Raw genomic sequence first — 18,527 nt, forward strand, 5'->3', positions numbered from 1 at the left:
AAGCTCAGCTCTGCTTGATCAGCGTCACAATAATGTTTTCAGAGTAAGAACCAACCAGTTTAATTCTTTGCACGTACGGATTTGTTTTTTCCACAAAAAGGTACAAGAGACATTAAAGGCTGGGGAAAAAATGAAAAACAAAATAATCATAAGAGTGTATAAATGAAATAATAATTCAGTTTCTCTGCAATCCTTTTCTATTTTTGGGATGATAACAGTAAGAACTATCCTGTTTGGGTGACATGTCTTTATTTTATTTGGCAGATAAAAACATTCATACCTGCTGCTCTCTAAAGCTTAATAGAGGTTTCACACAGTTGTGGTATGGTAGTTCAAACCTGAGGGAAATCTGCGCTTTCCTTCACTGCACAACATTACCTATCATCTCAGAAAAGTCAACTAACATTAAGTGAGTGGCAGCAGATGCTGTATAACAGGTTCTTTTCATGCTTTGTCTCTCTCAATCGATCTGACTGTGTTGTTGAGTTGTGTGAAGGTTTCAGAGACGTGCAGCAACCCGGAGAAAAGCATGGCGGAGCATCCACACTGCTGTGCAAAGAAAGGCTCTTCTGTGCTTCATCACCAGCCGTTCAATGAGCCCAGAGACAAACAAGCTCGGAAAAAATCTTTGACATGGTCCTCCACTTCTGCTTCTGCCAATAAAAGATCCATAATAAGAGACTTTGTGTGAAAGGTGCTGAAAATTCTGGAAACATCAGACAAGTTTGCTTTTGGATCCTAAGAAACAGGTTCAGAGAAATGTATCCTCGGAAGCATCACAGAATATGAAGAAGAAAACGTCTAAAGCGCATCAAAGAACAGCAGGGGTAATATCCATCCATCCATCCATCCATCTTCCTCCTCTTATCCAGGACCGGGTCGTGGGGGCAGCAGTCTAAGCAAAGATGATCAGACTTTCCTCTTCCTGGCCACTTCCTCCAGCTCCTCTGGGGGGACCCTGAGGCGTTCCCAGGCCAGCTGACGGACATAGTCTCTCCAGCGTGTCCTGGGTCTTCCCTGGGGCCTCCGTCCAGTGGGAAATGCCCAGAACACCTCTCCAGGGAGGCGTCCAGACTAGATGCCCGAGCCACCTCAACTGGCTCCTCTGGAGGTGGAGGAAAAGCGGTTCTACTCCGAACTCTCTCCGGGTGACAGAGCTCCTCACCCTAAGGGAGCACCCAGCCACCCTACAGAGGAAGCTCATTTCAGCCGCTTGTATTCAGGACCTGGTTCTTTTGGTCATGACCCAGAGCTCATGACCATAGGTGAGTATTGGAACAAAGACTGAACGGTAAATTGAGAGTTCTGCTTTCTGGCTCAGCTCTCTCTTCACCACAACGGACTGATACAGCGACAGCATAAATATGGATGCTGCTTTATGTTGCTTTATTGTTGCTTTATGCTGCTTCATGGTCTTATCCCCCTTCCCCTCCTATTATCACCCCCTACCCCCCCTCTCTCTAACGTCCCTCTCTCTTCTTCCCCTCTTTCCTTTTCCGTCCGGTCCAACACCAAAGATCTTCAAACATGTTTGAAATTAATAAAGTTTGGCCTCAATTACAAAAGGGGTTTATTCAGACATACCTTTGGTTTGTCTGAAGATTAATAACCCCTCTTGTTAAAATAAAATATGTCCAACACAAGAGGCCCTCAGCTCTCATCTGTTTGCCCAGCTGTTGGACAGGACAAGGTTAAAAAAAAAAAAAAAAAAAAAAAATATGGATGCTGCTCCAATCCACCTGTCAATCTCACGCTCCCGTCTTCCCTCACTCGTGAACAAGACTCCAAGATATGTTTAAACTCCTCCACCTGGGGCAGCAACACTCCACCCATCCAGACAGGGCAAATTACCTTTCTCCGGTCGAGGGTTATATAAAAGCAAGAAAAGTGTCCCAAAAAAATGATCATCTATGTAAATCTGTAAATTCAATTAATCGAAGTATTCTTTACTCTGAAATTAGCTCAGGTGTAGGTCTGAAACCAGCCCGTCCCAAAAAGGAAAGATTCTGTTACTTACAATTACAGGACAGAATATAAATACACACAAAGTTGTGACACACCTGCAGGTCTTACTTATGTTGCTTCAATGATCAAATGCGTGTGGTTACGTAACAGCTAAATAGCGCTGAAGTTAAAGAGCTTGTTGAACAGCCCAGAATAAAGGCAGCCGGTGAGCTAACGGCTGGTTCTGTTGCTTTTGTTGTAACTGGATCATGCACTGCTTTGTGTCACACAGTAACACAGATTTAAAGCTTCGTTTGAAGCATGATAACACACAAGTGAATGACTCTTTGAGGTTACTCTGATTGAGAGAAAACTATGCGAACAAATCAGATTTTTGGGTTTGCTTTTGCTCATTAAGGCAAAGATCAAAAAAAGACAAAATGCACATGAAGTCCTGCAAATTGACAACTTTCAGCCAACTTTGTATTCATTCCTCTAATTAATTGCAGCAAGCCAAAAACTGTTGAAATGCTGTGGATTTGAGGAAGCCAAGGCACTGATCCAAGCTTCTCCTTAATTTCCTCCTCATGCAGCCTGAAGATGCAGAAGGGAGGGGCAGCTGCACTGAAGTCCCAGAGAAACCTGGGGAGGTGGCCTTCCTGTATTTTCACACAGAAATGCCTTTTCTTCTATCCTAGTCATGCTAGGGTCCAGTCAACTGGGTTTTGGGGGTTTACTTTGTCTACAGTGGAGCAGTAGATGTTCAGGATGCTAATAAAAGCGGCAGAAGCATGACTGCGTGGAACTGCTGCGATGGCACAAAAGTCATAATCAAGTGGTTGAGCCACAAACCTGCTTGTCTGCAGTTTTTCACACTCAAGATGGGGAAAGAGAAGAAAAGATGGTTGCAGATCATGAAATACTCCTTTAAGTTCTGCAGAGTCCAGAAAGTTGCAGCTACAGAACGACAGGGTGGAGCTGCAGGGGGAGGAGATGAAGGGGGAAGAGCTGCAGGAGGAGGAGCAGGAGCTGTAGGAGGAGGAGCTGCAGGAGGAAGAGCTGCAGGAAGAGGAGCTGTAGGAGGAGGAGCTGCAGGGGGAGGAGCTGCAGGGGGAGGAGCTGCAGGAGGAGGAGCTGCAGGAGGAAGAGCTGCAGGAGGAGGAGCAGGAGCTGTAGGAGGAGGAGCTGCAGGAGGAAGAGCTGCAGGAAGAGGAGCTGTAGGAGGAGGAGCTGCAGGAAGAGGAGCTGCAGGAGGAAGAGCTGCAGGAAGAGGAGCTGTAGGAGGAGGAGCTGCAGGAGGAAGAGCTGCAGGGGGAGGAGCTGCAGGAGGAGGAGCTGCAGGGGGAGGAGCTGCAGGAGGAGGAGCTGTAGGAGGAGGAGCTGCAGGAGGAGGAGCTGTAGGAGGAGGAACTGCAGGAGGAAGAGCTGCAGGGGGAGGAGCTGCAGGAAGAGGAGCTGTAGGAGGAGGAGCTGCAGGAGGAAGAGCTGCAGGGGGAGGAGCTGCAGGAGGAGGAGCTGTAGGAGGAGGAGCTGCAGGAGGAAGAGCTGCAGGAGGAAGAGCTGCAGGGGGAGGAGCTGAAGGAAGAGGAACTGTAGGAGGAAGAGCTGCAGGGGGAGGAGCTGCAGGAGGAGGAGCTGCAGGGGGAGGAGCTGTAGGAGGAGGAGCTGCAGGAGGAGGAGCTGCAGGAGGAGGAGCTGCAGGGGGAAGAGCTGCAGGAGGAAGAGCTGCAGGGGGAGGAGCTGTAGGAGGAGGAGCTGCAGGAGGAGGAGCTGCAGGAGGAGGAGCTGCAGGGGGAGGAGCTGTAGGAGGAGGAGCTGTAGGAGGAGGAGCTGCAGGAGGAGCTGTAGGAGGAGGAGCTGATGGAGACGGATGCTAGCTTCTCTCCACATTTAGCATGTAAACTGACATTGTTTTTTCCTTTGAGGAAATCAAAACGTTACCTGTGTGGTTCAGAAACTTAAGACACTTCATTGAAAAAAAGGGACCACCAGTCTTTGACAACATATGATTAAGAAGCTTTAATGGACGGGCAGCTGAAAATGCGCCAGAGAACATCTCAGAAGAAAGAAAAGGAAAGGAAAAAAAGGGATTAGAGACATGTCAACTCCACTAAAATATTTTGACATGTTTATAAGAGGCTAATTGAACTCCCCAAAAGAAGCTGCTTTTTCTTTTTGCATTTAAAATTATGTACATCTGAAGGTTTCCCCGTGTGTTCTGCATCTCTAAAAGAAGCGGCCGTAAACAGAATCGTTGCTCAAACGTCTGGAAATGAGATGGGGAAGAACTAAGACGAGGTGTTTGCTGACAGCTCTTGAGGAGCTCCAGTCTTGTGGAAGAATTCAGCAGTAAAAATCATCATCACAATATTGGATACAAGGCATAACTAGCAATGCCACAGGTGTTGCTTCCATTCCGGATGATCCGCATGTAGCCGCCTTCACCCCAGCTGCTTCCCCAACTGGAAAAGAAGCAGAAATTCCTGGTTACTGATCAGGGGCAGGGGCACAAAAAGACCCGCTGGGACATCTTCCGAGGCAGCTGACCTGTTTTTAATGATCCAGTAGTCCTGTCCCTCTTCTGAGCCATAGCCAACCAGCAGGACTGCGTGACTCAGACGGTTTGGGTCGCAGTTGGGCTCGTCATAAATTCCTGCGAACGTTACAAACACTTTAATGACGAAACGCCAAACATTCCAAGGTAGATATATATTTAAACAACATTTTTGCAGTATCCAATCAGCTTCAGCCCCTTCTGATCACTCGTGTGATCAGCTATTTAAAGGAGGGAACACATGAGGATTTCACTGTGACTGCCAACCTGAGCTGTAGAACAGGAAACTTGCATGATCAGCATCAATCGCCACGGTGATCGGGCCAATGGTTGCCACGGCATCAGCCAGAGCCTGTTCATCTCCCTGTGGGATGAATCTGTAGTCTTTGATGTGAGCCACAGCAAGCCTGCTGTCATAGAAACAAGGCTGTGTGTCCTGTGGAGAGAAACATGCATGACCCTCTGGCTGCAGGCACATGTTCTCCAGAACAGAAGGTCGACCCTCACCACCGACGTGTACGGGTAGCTGTCTGTCGTCTGCAGCCCATTGCTGAGCACATAGTCATAGGCACTGGCCATCCAGGCACCACTGCACCCATGGGTACCATAAGGTCTTGAACAGTCCACCAGGTTTTGTTCACTCAGAGATAAAAGCTGCCCTGTTTTCTTGACGATTTGTCCTTCTATCGCTCCTGTTGTGCTGAAAGCCCAACAAGAACCACAGTAACCCTGCAAAGAGGATTCCACTCACTGATTGAACTCCGATTCACAGGTAAGGCTCACAAAGGGACGTTATGGGATGTCTTACCTGGTCTTTAACTTCAGTGACATAGCCCATGTTTCTGTAGTCAACAAACCCAGCCTCTGATTTCCTTGCATTGTAACGCAGCCGGCGGGCAGAGACTTCCTTTCCTCTCTTTACGAACTGGGCGTTCATCACAGCTCCTTGCAGAACTCTGTACTCCTGTCCTGTCTTAGTGCGTTAAATGCAAGAGAGAGTGGGCTTCAGTGAAGCGTCATGGAGCATCAAAACAATTATTTTATAACAAATGATATTTAAGATGGACAAAAAAATCCTCATTAGAAACTGAATGACGTAACTACTCACTAAGTCTCCATATTTATTCATGCCCATAGAGAAAGGCCTCTTCCCCGTGAGAAACCGTTGGTTGTGATCGTTGATCATCCTGTGATTCTCCTCCCAGATAGCTCTCCTCTGCATGTCATCCTAAACACAGACAGAAGCAATAGCAGCTCACGTCTCCGCTGAATGTGGCCGCATAGCTTCAGATTCAGACTCACTCGTTCCTCGTAGTTTATGCCATTGATGCTTTTCCAAATTTCCCACTCAGTCAGGACCGCCTCGTCCGAGTCAGAGCGCACGTGTTGGGGGCTGCAGAGCAGCATGTACAGCAGCGTGGCTCGCAGCAGAAAGCTGCTCTGCTGACCTGCAACGGATGCCCAGACAGTCATTCACACTATGGAAGAACAGCATTCAAACAGACGGCAGCTTTTACTCTGTCAACCATTCCAGAAAGCTCCACTGGAACTGAGTTCTATCTTTTAATCCGCAATAAAACCGCACTCTCTAATCCGAGTCTTTCAGCAAACAACTACTGCAATAAGAACTCGCTCTTTCTTGTTCTTTATCCTAACATATCCTCTTCCAGCTTTTATGCTTCCTACAAATATAAATAGAAAGCCTGGGCATGCTTACCTGCACTCATACAAGTCCTCTCTGTTGCCATTTTTTGACAGCACCTCTCAGACTATACACAGAACCAGACTAACTATCAACCTGCCTTATATAGTTTTTGAAGTAATTGCTTGTTTCTACTCTAGGTTTAGTCAATCCCTTAACCAGCACTTTTGGCAGCAGCTGTCTCTGGCATTAGTCAACAAAAATAAGTTGCTTTCCCTGCTCAGACTCTGCAGTCCTATAGTTATCATTTAGAAACAGCTAAAGGTGCAAAACTGTAAATCCTTCAAATATAGGTCTATGACTGATCACAACACATGGCATCAAACTTTCCAAAGCAATATTGAAAGATCCACTTTAGTCATGTAAAAGCGCCAATGAATGTATGCAATGCTGTTCTACTCTGAGCATTATTCTGCTTTCAGATTCATACCAGAGTACAGAGACAGTCGCTGTGGTTCCATGTGCCAAATGTCTTTATCCTCTTATTGATTTCCTCTGATTCTCTCTTTTGTCTTCCTTCCTGCACATTAGGTTTGTTGTTGAACTTACATTGTTAGAATTTAGTATGAGATGGATTTTTGTTCTTTTATTGCATCAACAGTATACCGATAACGAGCGTTTTCACCGCCGTTGGGATATCTACGCTTCATCTTATCATGTTTTTTGTCTCTTCAAAGAGTTTCAGTCTGATTGTTAACTTGCTGTTGACGGAATATTCCATTGCTGCAGAGGGGTGGGGGGGGAGGATGAAACACATTCACATGTGCAGTCCTATGCCATTTCAGTGATTTGTGTTTTTTTTGTGTCTGATTTCTTCACTACTCACTACATGGTGCCTTCACCATTTTCTAGGGATGTCTGAATCTACTTTTCCAAAATTGAGTGCCCTAAAAATTTCCCCAAAAAAAACAGTGTGCATCGATGCTCACTAGATCAGTGAATATAGACCACAATGCATTGTGTTTGAAAAAATTTTGAGAAAAAAATGTATTTAATTATATTTTTTAAATAAACCATCAAGATGGCCGTCGTAAAATGTTTTAATTAGTGTAATGGATGATGTCATATTTCCCGTTTTTTAAAAAAAAGTAGTAAACATTGCTTTTAAAATCCAGGACGCTAGACAGTCCCACACTATATAGTTTTTTAGTAGTGATGGAGCATGGAGAGAATTCGGACATAGCCAGAGTTAAACAGTAAATTATTTAAAATAAAAAAAATTATGTGGGGAACCCAACACATTGGGAGTCCCAGGCAATCACCCACCTTTGCCTAATCGTAAGTCCGCCCCTTGAGTTGTAGCACCGCCCCAATCAACAGTGAATTTGCTGAAAAGCCTAGTAGAAGCATTAAGACTACGTGAATTTTAAAAAAGGAAGTTACATTAATATATATTAACAATAATGAGTAAACCTGAGGATAAGGACTGAAGCTTTTCCTTTCAAATGACCACCGTTTTTGCAGCAGACTGCGCTCCCGGGCGCCCCTGGTGGCCGAGTGGGGACTCTGCAGGCTCTCTGCGGACCGCGCTCAGCTGACCAGCCGCCTGTCTGACGGCGGTGAGCGGCCAGCTACACCCAAACACAGTGCGGCAAAAACAACCGTCTGGCGCTCAGCAGCGCGGCTAATGAGCGGCTGCAAGGGAAGGAGAGCCATGAGTCACGACTGAGCTCTAACAGCATGTCGTTCAAGGTAAACCGTGCACGACCGGCGTCTCACTCGCGCACACTCCATCCTAAATTATGACAGCGTCACCGTAGGGGCCGTGCAATCTGTTATTTGATCACGTGCCGAGCTCCGGCAGGAAACCTGCAGCTGACATGACATGAACTTTTCCTCCATCGTGGAGTCAGGCTGTGCTGGTGACGCAGCCATGACCTCGAGACATTCTAGAGAGCTGATTGGTAGATGGACGTTTCGTCGTTGTGTCAAATAAAGTAGATTAGTATTTCAACACTGACTATAGTTTTTACTGCTGAACAGACGTTCCACTGCTGTTATTGTCAGCAGATGTGATGCCAACGTCTTGGTTTCTGGGTGAAAGTGTTTTGTGTTTTTTGACCCTCCAGAAGGACACCCCCCTGGTCAATGCTGTGTTCTGGGCGGCAAAGAGAGGAAACCTGCCTCTGCTTCAGCTGCTGCTCAACAGCGGCCGAGTGGATGCAGACTGCAGAGACAGCGTATGGACGTTGCATGTCCCGGCTGCTCAGCTGCAGAGACAGTATGGATGCTGCATGTCCCGGCTGCTCAGCTGCAGACACAGCTTATGAATGCTGCATGTCCCGGCTGCTCAGCTGCAGACACAGCGTATGAATGCTGCATGTCCCGGCTGCTCAGCTGCAGACACAGCGTATGAATGCTGCATGTCCCAGTTGCTCAGCTGCAGACACAGCGTATGAATGCTGCATGTCCCGGTTGCTCAGCTGCAGACACAGCGTATGAATGCTGCATGTCCCGGCTGCTCAGCTGCAGACACAGCGTATGAATGCTGCATGTCCCGGCTGCTCAGCTGCAGACACAGCGTATGAATGCTGCATGTCCCGGCTGCTCAGCTGCAGACACAGCGTATGAATGCTGCATGTCCCGGTTGCTCAGCTGCAGACACAGCGTATGGATGCTGCATGTCCCGGCTGCTCTGCTGCAGACACAGCGTATGAATTCTGCATGTCCCGGTTGCTCAGCTGCAGACACAGCATATGGATGCTGCATGTCCCGGCTGCTCAGCTGCAGACACAGCGTATGAATGCTGCATGTCCCGGCTGCTCAGCTGCAGACACAGCGTATGGATGCTGCATGTCCCGGCTGCTCAGCTGCAGACACAGCGTATGAATGCTGCATGTCCCGGCTGCTCAGCTGCAGACACAGCGTATGAATGCTGCATGTCCCGGCTGCTCAGCTGCAGAGACAGTATGGATGCTGCATGTCCCGGCTGCTCAGCTGCAGACACAGCGTACGGATGCTGCATGTCCCGGCTGCTCAGCTGCAGAGACACAGCGTATGAATGCTGCATGTCCCGGCTGCTCAGCTGCAGAGACAGTATGGATGCTGCATGTCCTGGCTGCTCAGCTGCAGAGACAGTATGGATGCTGAATGTCCCGGCTGCTCAGCTGCAGAGACAGTATGGATGCTGCATGTCCCGGCTGCTCAGCTGCAGAGACACTATGGATGCTGCATGTCCCGGCTGCTGAGCTGCTTGTCATAGTATTTTTTTGTTGTTGTCCCATCAAGTCAGATGTTCAGAGTTTCATATTGGAAACCCTCTTAGCTCTACATTTGTGAGATTCCTAGGCAGTGGTTCCAATTTTAAACGGGAGTCTTAACATTTTTGTCTCTTTAGGTCGGGACAACTGCACTGATGGTGGCGTCTCATGGCGGTCATTATGACTGTGTCAAAGAGCTTATCATGCAGGGAGCAGACATCAACTATCAGAGAGAGGTGAAGCCATTTCAGGAACTGCTTTCTGCTTGATTTGCCTTAATGTTGTGTGAACCGCTCAGAGCTTCTGTGGGATGAGAGTCTCTTTCTGCTGTTGTGCTTTTTGAAGCTCTTCAGAGCAGCGTCTCCGTGTGTGTGAGTGACAGGAGCTTCACAGGAAAGACCCCTGAATTCTGGCTTATTGTGTTGTTTATGTCAGAACCATCAAAGGTGGTGCTTAACGTAAGGGTTAAAGTCACAGACATGTTTATCTTTTTTTATCGTCCTTCCCAGACAGGTTCTTCTGCGTTGTTCTTCTCCTCCCAGCACGGATATCACGATGTGGTAAAGCTCCTGTTTGAATTCGGTGCCTCCACTGAATTCCAGACAAAGGTATGCGGCGGTGACGCCTCTCACAGCCTCTTACATGCTGGGTGTGATGTGGAGAGCTGTGATGCTATGTTCTTTTAAATGTGTAGCGACAGCAGCCAATCATGCAGAAATCCTGCACTTTTGAGCCTCACTGCCTCTTCATCCGACTTCTGTTTTCTCTCTGGACGCCTCTGAACGTTTGTGTCTCCGGTGTTCCTGTCCCGTGACAGGACGGCGGCACCGCGCTCACGGTCGCCTGTCAGTACGGACACTCTAAAGTCGTGGACCTGCTGTTGAGGAATGGAGCCAATGTGCACGACCAGCTGAACGTGAGAGCCTTTACGTCTGCAGCCTGCTGTTAGTCTGCATCCCTTCAGGTTCAAAGTCACAAATGTGATGTTTAGCCTCCCGTGCTGCGGCAGGAATCCAGCCTCTCAGCTTTCTGCAGACTAGGTCGTGTCTGAATTCCTTCCCTACTCACTATATAGTGCGTTTGCCATTTTCTAGTGCTGTCCGAATCTACAATTCCAAAATCCAGGGCCCTAGAAATTACCCAGAAGTCTCTGTGAAAAACCAGTGTGCATGGATGCTCACGAGATCGGCGAATATAGACCACAATGCATTGCGTTGAAACAATATTTGCCAAAAACATATATTTCAATGTATTTCTTTTAATAAACCATCAAGGTTTTTATCTTCAGAAGACAGTGGACTCATAAATAATCGTCAGAAAACGCTCATATCAATTAGATTTTAACTTAGTGAAATCGATGACGTCATATCCGCCATTAAAAAAAAAAAAGTAGTGAGCGTGGTGGCCGAATGTTTTTAAAATTAAGGGCGCTACACAGTCCCGCTATATAGTTTTTTAGTAGTTAGGGGTTAGGGTGGGAATTCGGACACAGCCTTAGTGCCTGTTGTACATGTTGGACAACCTTATTAGGTGGGAAAATTATATTTCTTTTTGGAAAAACTATAAGTTGTGCTTTTCTTTAGTTGGAAGACTTTCTGAGAGGTTTGACTGATTTTTCAGGATGGAGCCACGCCTCTTTTCCTTGCTGCTCAGGGCGGTCATGTGACTGTGATTCGTCATCTCCTATCATGTGGTGCCAAGGTTAACCAGCCTCGAGAGGTAAAGTCTGACCGTTTCTGACGTAGTCGACTACATAATGATGTCATTCCTGAGGACTCGCAGGTCTAGTTGTCTCATTTCTCAACAGCAAAGGCTATAAAAAGACTGCTGATAACACAGGAAGTCACCGGAATAAGTCACATGTCGCTTCGTCATGTCAGATTCCAGATTTCATTTGTCACACGCATTGCTTTCACGAGCAAAACAGGTCGTCTTTGTTTATAGTTGAAACTTTGTCTGAACAGGTTTGGAGTCTCCTTAGTCACCACTTGTTTGCAGGGTTTGTCGCCTCTAGTTTAACAGAGGAGCAGGTTCTTCAGTGCGTCGCTCCACTGCTGGTTTTGGTTGACAATGCAAAATGTAGTCAACATTATGAGAACCCAACTGTGCAATAGTTCTCCGTTCCTTTAAAGAAAGAAGCCGGAACAGCAGGAATTTAGTCCAGAGGAAAGCAGTGAAATCCTGGGGTTGTTGGTTTGTCTCCCCGCCCACATGTCCACGCCTTCTCCAGGACGGCACCACGCCTCTGTGGATCGCCGCTCAGATGGGCCACAGCCAGGTGGTCAAGGTGCTGCTGTCACGTGGAGCGGATCGGGATGCCGTCAGACAGGTGCGTGTGGGGAAACCAGAGAACAGAGAGTTAAAGTATGCCAGTCTTTGATTGGCAGATAGGTTTATATTGCAACATATGTAGAAGAAAACCGTCTTTTTTTGGAGGGTCTCCAACATGTGTGACACACGACCTTTTCTCTGTCCTTCCAGGATGGATCCACAGCTTTATTCAAAGCAGCTATGAAAGGACACAACGACGTGATCGAGGAGCTCCTGAAGTTTTCTCCATCTCTGGACATTCTCCAGGTAAAAGGCGGCGTTCTCGGCGTTGTCTGTCCCGGCACAGCAGATTCATGCCCCTGTTTGTCTGCAGAATGGCTCCACTGCCCTCCATGCTGCTGTGATGGCTGGAAATGTTCAAACAGTTCGGCTGCTGCTGGGGGCCGGAGCAGACCCAACCCTACCGGACCAGGTGAGGGTTACACGGCACGCGGGGGGGGGGTCCAGCTGTTGGGCTCTGTTAAAGGTTTTCCTCCTGGTTATCTTGCAGAAGAACCAACTACCTGCAGACCTGACGAAGAGCCATCGCATTCTGATGCTTTTAAGTCAGAAGACTAGACATGAAGGAGGCTCATGACTTCCTGGTGTCCAGGCAGCAGAAGACCTGCAGAGGAAATGCAGCCGCGTCAAATCGTCCTGGAAGCTGCACAGCACATGCGTGCAGATGTAAACATATAAACGTCTGTGATGCAGAACATGCCGTTTGTTTGGTCCGTTTCTTCTTAGAATAGAAATATAACACGTGATTGATTTGCCTTTTGAATAAAAACATGTCCTACAGACCTGTGTCTGTGGTGCACGTCTGCCCAGGAGAAGGCGATGATGGGATGCAGTTCCTCCGTCTTTAATCCAAATATCATCCACGGGACTTCAACAAATTCAAATGCAGCTTCCCTCTCTGCTGAAGAACGGACAATCTGTCACCACTTCACTAAAGTCAAATTCATTCATACGCCGCTCTTCTGTCAAAGAGTCGTTTCCAAATACATTTCACAAAATCATGAGGAAGTGAGCAAACTGATGTCAATTTTTATCAAATTCCCGACCAATCTATAATCCTAAGAAGTGCATTTTAAAATCGTAAATGCTGTATAAAGAACATTTATGATTTGGATGTGAGGAAAATAATTGCATTTTTGTGTTGACCATCTGTCTGTTAAGAGTTTTTGGGATGTTTTTTTATTTCTGGTGTTCTTCCAAATTCTCTGTTTTAGTAAAATTGGAAATCATTTCAAAAACTAAACCCCTGTTTAATATTTTAAGGAGATTGGTTTATGTTTTAATTTCTTGAAATTCATGACAAATAAAAAGCAGGAAAGTTTCTCACCTTTTATGAAAACCTTTTAGTATTTCTGTGTTTTATTGTTTGTCTGTATTTTTGTTCAGTTATGTGAATCATTTGTTTTACAATCATATTCTTCAATGCTCATTTCAAAAAGCGATGATGGGACAGATGTCTTCCTTCACAGAGGTTCGGACTGAAGTTGATTGACAGCATCGTCGGGTCACGTGATCTCCGCGGAAATGGAGCTTTGGATGCGGAAGAATCAAACCAGGATGTTTTTTCTCTGCGTTTACTGTTGTTCTTTCATCAAACGAGTGTAAAAAAAGTTCCTGCCGCGTCAAAAAGCCTTCCGTTTTAAACCTTTGTGGGCTTCTCTGGAACCAAATCAGCCGCGTTTTCCTGACATCATTACCTGTTTGTGATGGCGTCCGGTAATTTACAGGTGAGTTTGACAAACTTCCTTTACCTGCTGCTTCTTCGTTAGCATGAAACGAGGACTTTTTTGTCCGGCTTTTAATAGGAAACAACCATTGAATCCAGTCTTCGTTTGGTCAGTAAACGATGACTGTCGGTTTCAAGTCTTTTGAAGGATTCTAAGCATTATTCAGCTGTAAGCGGTGAAGTTAGTGTCATGTTGGACACACAGTGTCTCTTAGGGACCGTCAACAAATTAACAAGTTCATGATATGGCGGGGATTTGAAGCCAAATCTTAGACTCTCTGCTTTGCAAAAAGAAATGGATTACTGTGAAACATTTCCCCAAGTTGTGTTCAAAGGATCCTATTCATTTTACTATGTTTTTTTTTAAAAAAATGGTTAATTTTCTGATGTGATCTAAGGAATCCACATAAATGCCGAATTGTGGCACCGACATGCCAACACCAGACACACCAAATTATTTTGCAATCACAGATGCAGAAAATATCAAATTATTTTTTATATTAAAATTTCAGAGGTTCTCAAATGAAATCTGGAATGATCCCAACCTAAAACCGACATCACCGCGGGACAGCTGTAACTCTTTTTGGTCAAATACTCAACTACTCCCGAGTTCCTTTGTGTTGCACCTGTGCGCAGGTGTGATCTGAAAGTCCTCACTACAAACCACACATGAACCTGTCTGAACCGTTCTTTCCAGCACATCAGCTTTGGCCCTGAAATCCGGGGTTCCGGGCCTGAATTCAGAGGATTTCTGTCGTCAGAAAGGATGTGGGCGTGTCTTTGAGGAGTCCCTGCTTCTTTTCAAACTTTGTCTTCATGTTTGTCCTCAGAAAGCTATAGATCTGGCCAGCAAGGCTGCGGAGGAGGATAAAGCCAAAAACTACGAGGAGGCTCTCCGCTGTTACCAGCACGCCGTGCAGTATTTCCTTCACGTGGTCAAATGTGAGCGTCCCCGACGGCGTTGGTGGGATCTGTATTTTTGCCTCTGTGCGCTTGTGAGCTCCATGGTGTCGTTGCTGCAGATGAGACTCAGGGGGATCGAGCAAAGCAGAGCATCCGGGCCAAGTGTGCGGATTACCTGGACAGAGCCGAGCAGCTGAAGGAATACCTGAAGAAGAAGGAGAACCAGGAGACGGCCAAACCCGTGAAAGAGGCGGGGGACAAAGGGTGAGAGGCATCGGGGCATTTTCCTGAGTATGGGGACTGGGCTTAATGAAGGAATTCATCCTTAATGAAGTGATGGTCAATGAAACCACGCTATGTCAGTTCACCACCCGTCAGTCATCCCCTGTAATTTTACAGGAAAAAAACAGCTTTTTGATCGTTTTGATGGATATTTTCTCATTTTAATATTGAAAGTTCCACCTTTCTTCACTCTAAGCCACAAGTTCAGTAAAAACAGTTTTTTCTTAATCTAACAAAAGTTTCGTTGGACAAAAAAGAAAAAAAAATGCATATGGTTGACCCCCATGGTATTGAACGGTAAACGGAATTGAATTGGGATTTGGAAATCCGGCTCCATTTAGGAATTCCTCAGAGACGAAGCTGCAGGGAGCCGGCGTGGAGCCCCCTCCCCGCTGATCGTCCCTTTTAAGCGTAGATTTAAAAATGACTTTTTTGATTTCATTTCAGAAGTGAGAGTGACGAAGGCGACAACCAAGAGAAGAAGAAATTCAAAGACCAGCTCTCAGGTGAGGGGAACGGTGGCGGCGGCTCCTCTGTCCCTGCGTGCGGCGCCGCTCACCGCTCCCTGGTGTCTTTCAGGCGCCATCGTCATGGAAAAGCCCAACATCAAGTGGAACGATGTAGCCGGCCTGGAGGGGGCCAAAGAAGCCCTGAAAGAAGCCGTCATTCTGCCCATAAAATTCCCTCACCTGTTCACAGGTACCCCCCCACCACCACCACGCCGTCCGGCCTTCCAGACACCGCTGCCACGGCTTCTTAGCAGAAATGCTGTTTCCATCTGTGCAGGAAAGCGAACTCCTTGGCGGGGGATCCTTCTGTTTGGCCCCCCTGGAACGGGAAAATCCTACTTAGCCAAGGCGGTTGCGACAGAAGCCAACAACTCCACCTTCTTCTCTGTGTCCTCCTCCGACTTGGTGTCCAAGTGGCTGGGGGAGAGTGAAAAGTGAGCGTTGAGTTCTTTCTGCGAGGACGAAGCCAGAAGCACGAGGACAGATCCATATCTCTCCTCTTACATTTCTCTCTCTCCAGGCTGGTGAAGAACCTCTTCGCTTTAGCCAGAGAACACCGGCCGTCCATCATTTTCATCGATGAGATCGACTCTCTGTGCGGCTCCAGGAGCGAGAATGAAAGCGAAGCAGCTCGCAGAATCAAGACAGAGTTCCTGGTCCAGATGCAGGGTGAGATTACGCCACCGAAAGCTGGGGGTTGACCCCCCCCCATGCCAGACCTTCTCTTTCCATCACTGTCTCCAAAAGTCTGATGGTCAGGGTTTGAATTGAAGGAGGTTTTCAGGCAGCGTCTCTGGGCGCCAAAAGCTTTTTCTGCGCTCCCCTGGGACCCCCACTTCCTCATGGACGGAGGTCGGCGGCCCCTCCCTTACTCTCTCCCGACTTCCTGCGGGCTGGGTGGGTGGTTGCCTGGAGCATGGAGCGGGTCTCCCTTGGGGGGCCCTGGCTCGTGCCTGGGGTTGGGAAGGGGGAATCCCCGAAACCCACGGGTGGTGGTGGGCTGCTCGTCTAGGGCTGGGGGCGGGCAGGGCCCACTGACGGGGGCAGAGAGCAATCCTCCTGGCTGGGCTGGGGGCTGCTCTCTCCGTGCCCCTATGCCTCCCTGCTCTTTGGCGTTGGGTGTCCTGGACTTCCCGGCGGCTGGATTCCCGCGATCTGCTGTACCATGCCGGTGTGGGGGGGCCCTGGCTACCGCTACCACTTCAGCGGGGGTCTTGTTGTGGGAATGACCGTAGAATTTCCCTCTTTTTACATTCCATCATCCACCTCAGCAGAACATAAACACCTGAGCACAGGTGCTATCTCGCCTTTGCACAATAGTATGTGTGACTGAATGAAATACTTTACATGTGTTGGTTTGTGTGCACATGTGTGTGTGTGTGTGTGTGTGTGTGTGTGTGTGTGTGTGTGTGTGTGTGTGTGTGAACATGTTGACAGGATTGTATGTGAAGATTTTTGGTGCCAACAGGTACGTTTGTAACACATGAATATGTCTGTGAAGAGTAATCCACTTCTGTAATCATCTTCCAGATTTTCTTAACTCCCCGTTTTCCTCTTTTCTTCTGCGCCCTTACCCCCCCTGTCTCCAACATCCCCCTCTTCTTTCCTCTTCTTCTTTTCTGTCCGGTCCAACGGAAAAAAAAGAGACACGTGTAATTATTATGAACAAAGTTACGACTAAATTACTAAAGGGGTTTACATGGATAAACCCCTGGTGTGTCCGAAGATCCACTACTGTTGTAACAGTAAAATGTGTCCAACACAAAACGCCTTCAGCTCCTGTCTGTCTGCTCAGCTGTTGGTCAGGATAAGTTTAAAAAAAAAAAAGTGTTTTTCGTGCCTCAATGAAGTTGTGAAAAGTCCCTGAACCGCTGTGGTTCTGGCCTTTTCTTAGGTGTTGGAAATGACAACGAAGGAATCCTCGTCCTTGGAGCAACAAATATACCGTGGACGCTAGACTCAGCCATCCGAAGAAGGTCAGTCATTGACCATCATCCTCTCCCCCCTGGAGGTGGAAAACAGATGAAATGCTTTCCGTCTAAAGCCAAGTCTCCTTTAGGTTTGAAAAGCGGATTTACATTCCTCTGCCAGAGGAGCATGCTCGCTCCTCCATGTTCAAACTCCACCTGGGCTCCACCCCCAACAACCTGACGGAGGCGGACTTTGTCACGCTGGGCAGAAAGACGGACGGTTACTCTGGAGCAGACATCAGCGTCATAGTCCGGGACGCCCTGATGCAGCCTGTCAGGAGGGTTCAGTCCGCCACTCACTTCAAGAAGGTGAAACCACGGAAACCAGACTTACTCACTTTTCAAAAGATGTGCACCAGCTTAACGTCTTCCCCGCTTTGACACGCTGACTCAGGTCCAGGGCTCCACGTGGAACAATCCTGGGGTTGTGGTGGACGACTTGCTGACGCCGTGCTCACCCGGCGATCCGGGCGCCATGGAGATGGCGTGGATGGAAGTTCCTGGAGACAGACTTTTGGAGCCGATTGTGTGCATGGTGAGTGGGCACTCAGCTGCTGGTAACCACGGGGACTGAGGTTTGACTGTGATTTGCTGGGTTTTCTCGCACAGGCGGACATGCTTCGCTCAGTGGGCAGCACCAAGCCCACGGTCAACGAGCAGGACCTGGAAAAGCTGAAGAAGTTCACCGAAGACTTTGGTCAGGAAGGCTGATGCCGCTTTGGGGCAACACCAGAGCGGCTGGCACCTGCAGAGGCTCCTGTTTACGTTTAAAGCTCTTTCCTCTCAGAAATCTTTATGAACAGGTATTCTTGTCACCGTTAGGTCAACAGTTGGAGGAAAGGTCATTTCCACGAGGAATCTGTTTTTCTGACACTAAGAACGCCGCCTCATGGAAGGTGGCTCATGTTGCACTTTGAGACTTTTTTCCTAGTGAGTCATGGGGGGTTGGGGGTCTTCTTTGAACTTATTTACTCAGTTTCTCTGTAGAACTACAAGCAAAACCTTCTGGGTTTGATGAGGGTGACTGAAAGGAAACAGCTACTCTTTATGTGAGGGTTAATGGCCGCCGAGGTGTCCGTTATCAGAACTTAACGGACGACATGAAAGCCAGAGCCGTCACACGGTTGCTGCCGTACAGTCATTTCTGATAATTGTCACGTTGAAGGCCATCATCCCGCTGATACCACGGCCACTTAAGAAATGAATATTCAATAAATTTTTACTACTGTATTAATGTTATTTTTTCGGTTTAAATCGCTTCTCACAAAATAAATGGACTGATGGGTGGTGCTGTGTGTTGTTGTGGTAACGGCTGAGCCGGCACTGACCTGGACTATAGCGGCAAAGGAAACTGATATCTATGCTGATCGTTAAAGCAGCAGTCCAGAGAGAAAGTTCACCTCTTA

General features: G+C 47.6%; 3 protein-coding genes across 4 annotated transcripts; 2 read left to right on the forward strand and 1 right to left on the reverse strand.

Moving 5' to 3' along the window:
• Positions 1–3,948: 3,948 nt before the first annotated feature.
• Positions 3,949–6,283, reverse strand: LOC101170830 (cathepsin L1-like). The gene is made up of 8 exons (XM_004067607.4): positions 6,216–6,283; positions 5,801–5,946; positions 5,607–5,726; positions 5,307–5,471; positions 5,006–5,227; positions 4,766–4,934; positions 4,492–4,597; positions 3,949–4,406 (listed from the first exon to the last, which is right to left on the reverse strand). The coding sequence occupies exons 1-8, from the start codon at positions 6,244–6,246 to the stop codon at positions 4,307–4,309; spliced, it is 1,059 nt and encodes a 352-aa protein (XP_004067655.1). The 5' UTR covers positions 6,247–6,283; the 3' UTR covers positions 3,949–4,306.
• Positions 6,284–7,659: 1,376 nt separating this feature from the next.
• ankrd29 (ankyrin repeat domain 29) lies at positions 7,660–12,511 on the forward strand. 2 transcript variants are annotated; one of them, XM_004067608.4, is made up of 10 exons: positions 7,660–7,892; positions 8,270–8,380; positions 9,538–9,636; positions 9,910–10,008; positions 10,218–10,316; positions 11,021–11,119; positions 11,631–11,729; positions 11,882–11,977; positions 12,045–12,143; positions 12,222–12,511. In XM_004067608.4, the coding sequence occupies exons 1-10, from the start codon at positions 7,881–7,883 to the stop codon at positions 12,306–12,308; spliced, it is 900 nt and encodes a 299-aa protein (XP_004067656.1). In that variant the 5' UTR covers positions 7,660–7,880; the 3' UTR covers positions 12,309–12,511. The 2 variants fall into 2 exon arrangements, with proteins under 2 accessions (XP_004067656.1, XP_011472028.1); XM_011473726.3 differs by lacking the exon at positions 8,270–8,380 and having other exon boundaries at positions 7,661–7,892.
• A 713-nt stretch (positions 12,512–13,224) lies between these two features.
• LOC101171319 (vacuolar protein sorting-associated protein 4B) lies at positions 13,225–18,408 on the forward strand. The gene is made up of 11 exons (XM_004067609.4): positions 13,225–13,458; positions 14,288–14,399; positions 14,480–14,624; positions 15,090–15,148; positions 15,222–15,341; positions 15,429–15,585; positions 15,672–15,820; positions 17,046–17,127; positions 17,211–17,430; positions 17,516–17,656; positions 17,731–18,408. Exons 1-11 carry the CDS (start codon positions 13,438–13,440, stop codon positions 17,830–17,832), a joined length of 1,308 nt encoding a protein of 435 aa, XP_004067657.1. The 5' UTR covers positions 13,225–13,437; the 3' UTR covers positions 17,833–18,408.
• Positions 18,409–18,527: the final 119 nt, after the last annotated feature.

This window comes from Oryzias latipes, chromosome 4 (assembly GCF_002234675.1).
Source record: "Oryzias latipes chromosome 4, ASM223467v1".
Lineage (NCBI taxonomy): Eukaryota > Metazoa > Chordata > Actinopteri > Beloniformes > Adrianichthyidae > Oryzias > Oryzias latipes.

Coding starts and splice junctions, on each gene's coding strand:
- LOC101170830 (XM_004067607.4), bottom strand. CDS start 6,246: ATGGCAACAGAGAGGACTTGTATGAGTGCAG. Junction 5,727..5,800: donor GCATAAACTACGAGGAACGA/GTGAGTCTGAAT, acceptor GTCTGTGTTTAG/GATGACATGCAGAGGAGAGC. Junction 5,228..5,306: donor TCACTGAAGTTAAAGACCAG/GTAAGACATCCC, acceptor TCCTCTTTGCAG/GGTTACTGTGGTTCTTGTTG.
- ankrd29 (XM_004067608.4), top strand. Junction 10,009..10,217: donor CCACTGAATTCCAGACAAAG/GTATGCGGCGGT, acceptor GTCCCGTGACAG/GACGGCGGCACCGCGCTCAC. Junction 11,120..11,630: donor AGGTTAACCAGCCTCGAGAG/GTAAAGTCTGAC, acceptor CGCCTTCTCCAG/GACGGCACCACGCCTCTGTG.
- LOC101171319 (XM_004067609.4), top strand. CDS start 13,438: ATGGCGTCCGGTAATTTACAG. Junction 14,625..15,089: donor AAAGAGGCGGGGGACAAAGG/GTGAGAGGCATC, acceptor ATTTCATTTCAG/AAGTGAGAGTGACGAAGGCG. Junction 17,128..17,210: donor GACTCAGCCATCCGAAGAAG/GTCAGTCATTGA, acceptor AGTCTCCTTTAG/GTTTGAAAAGCGGATTTACA.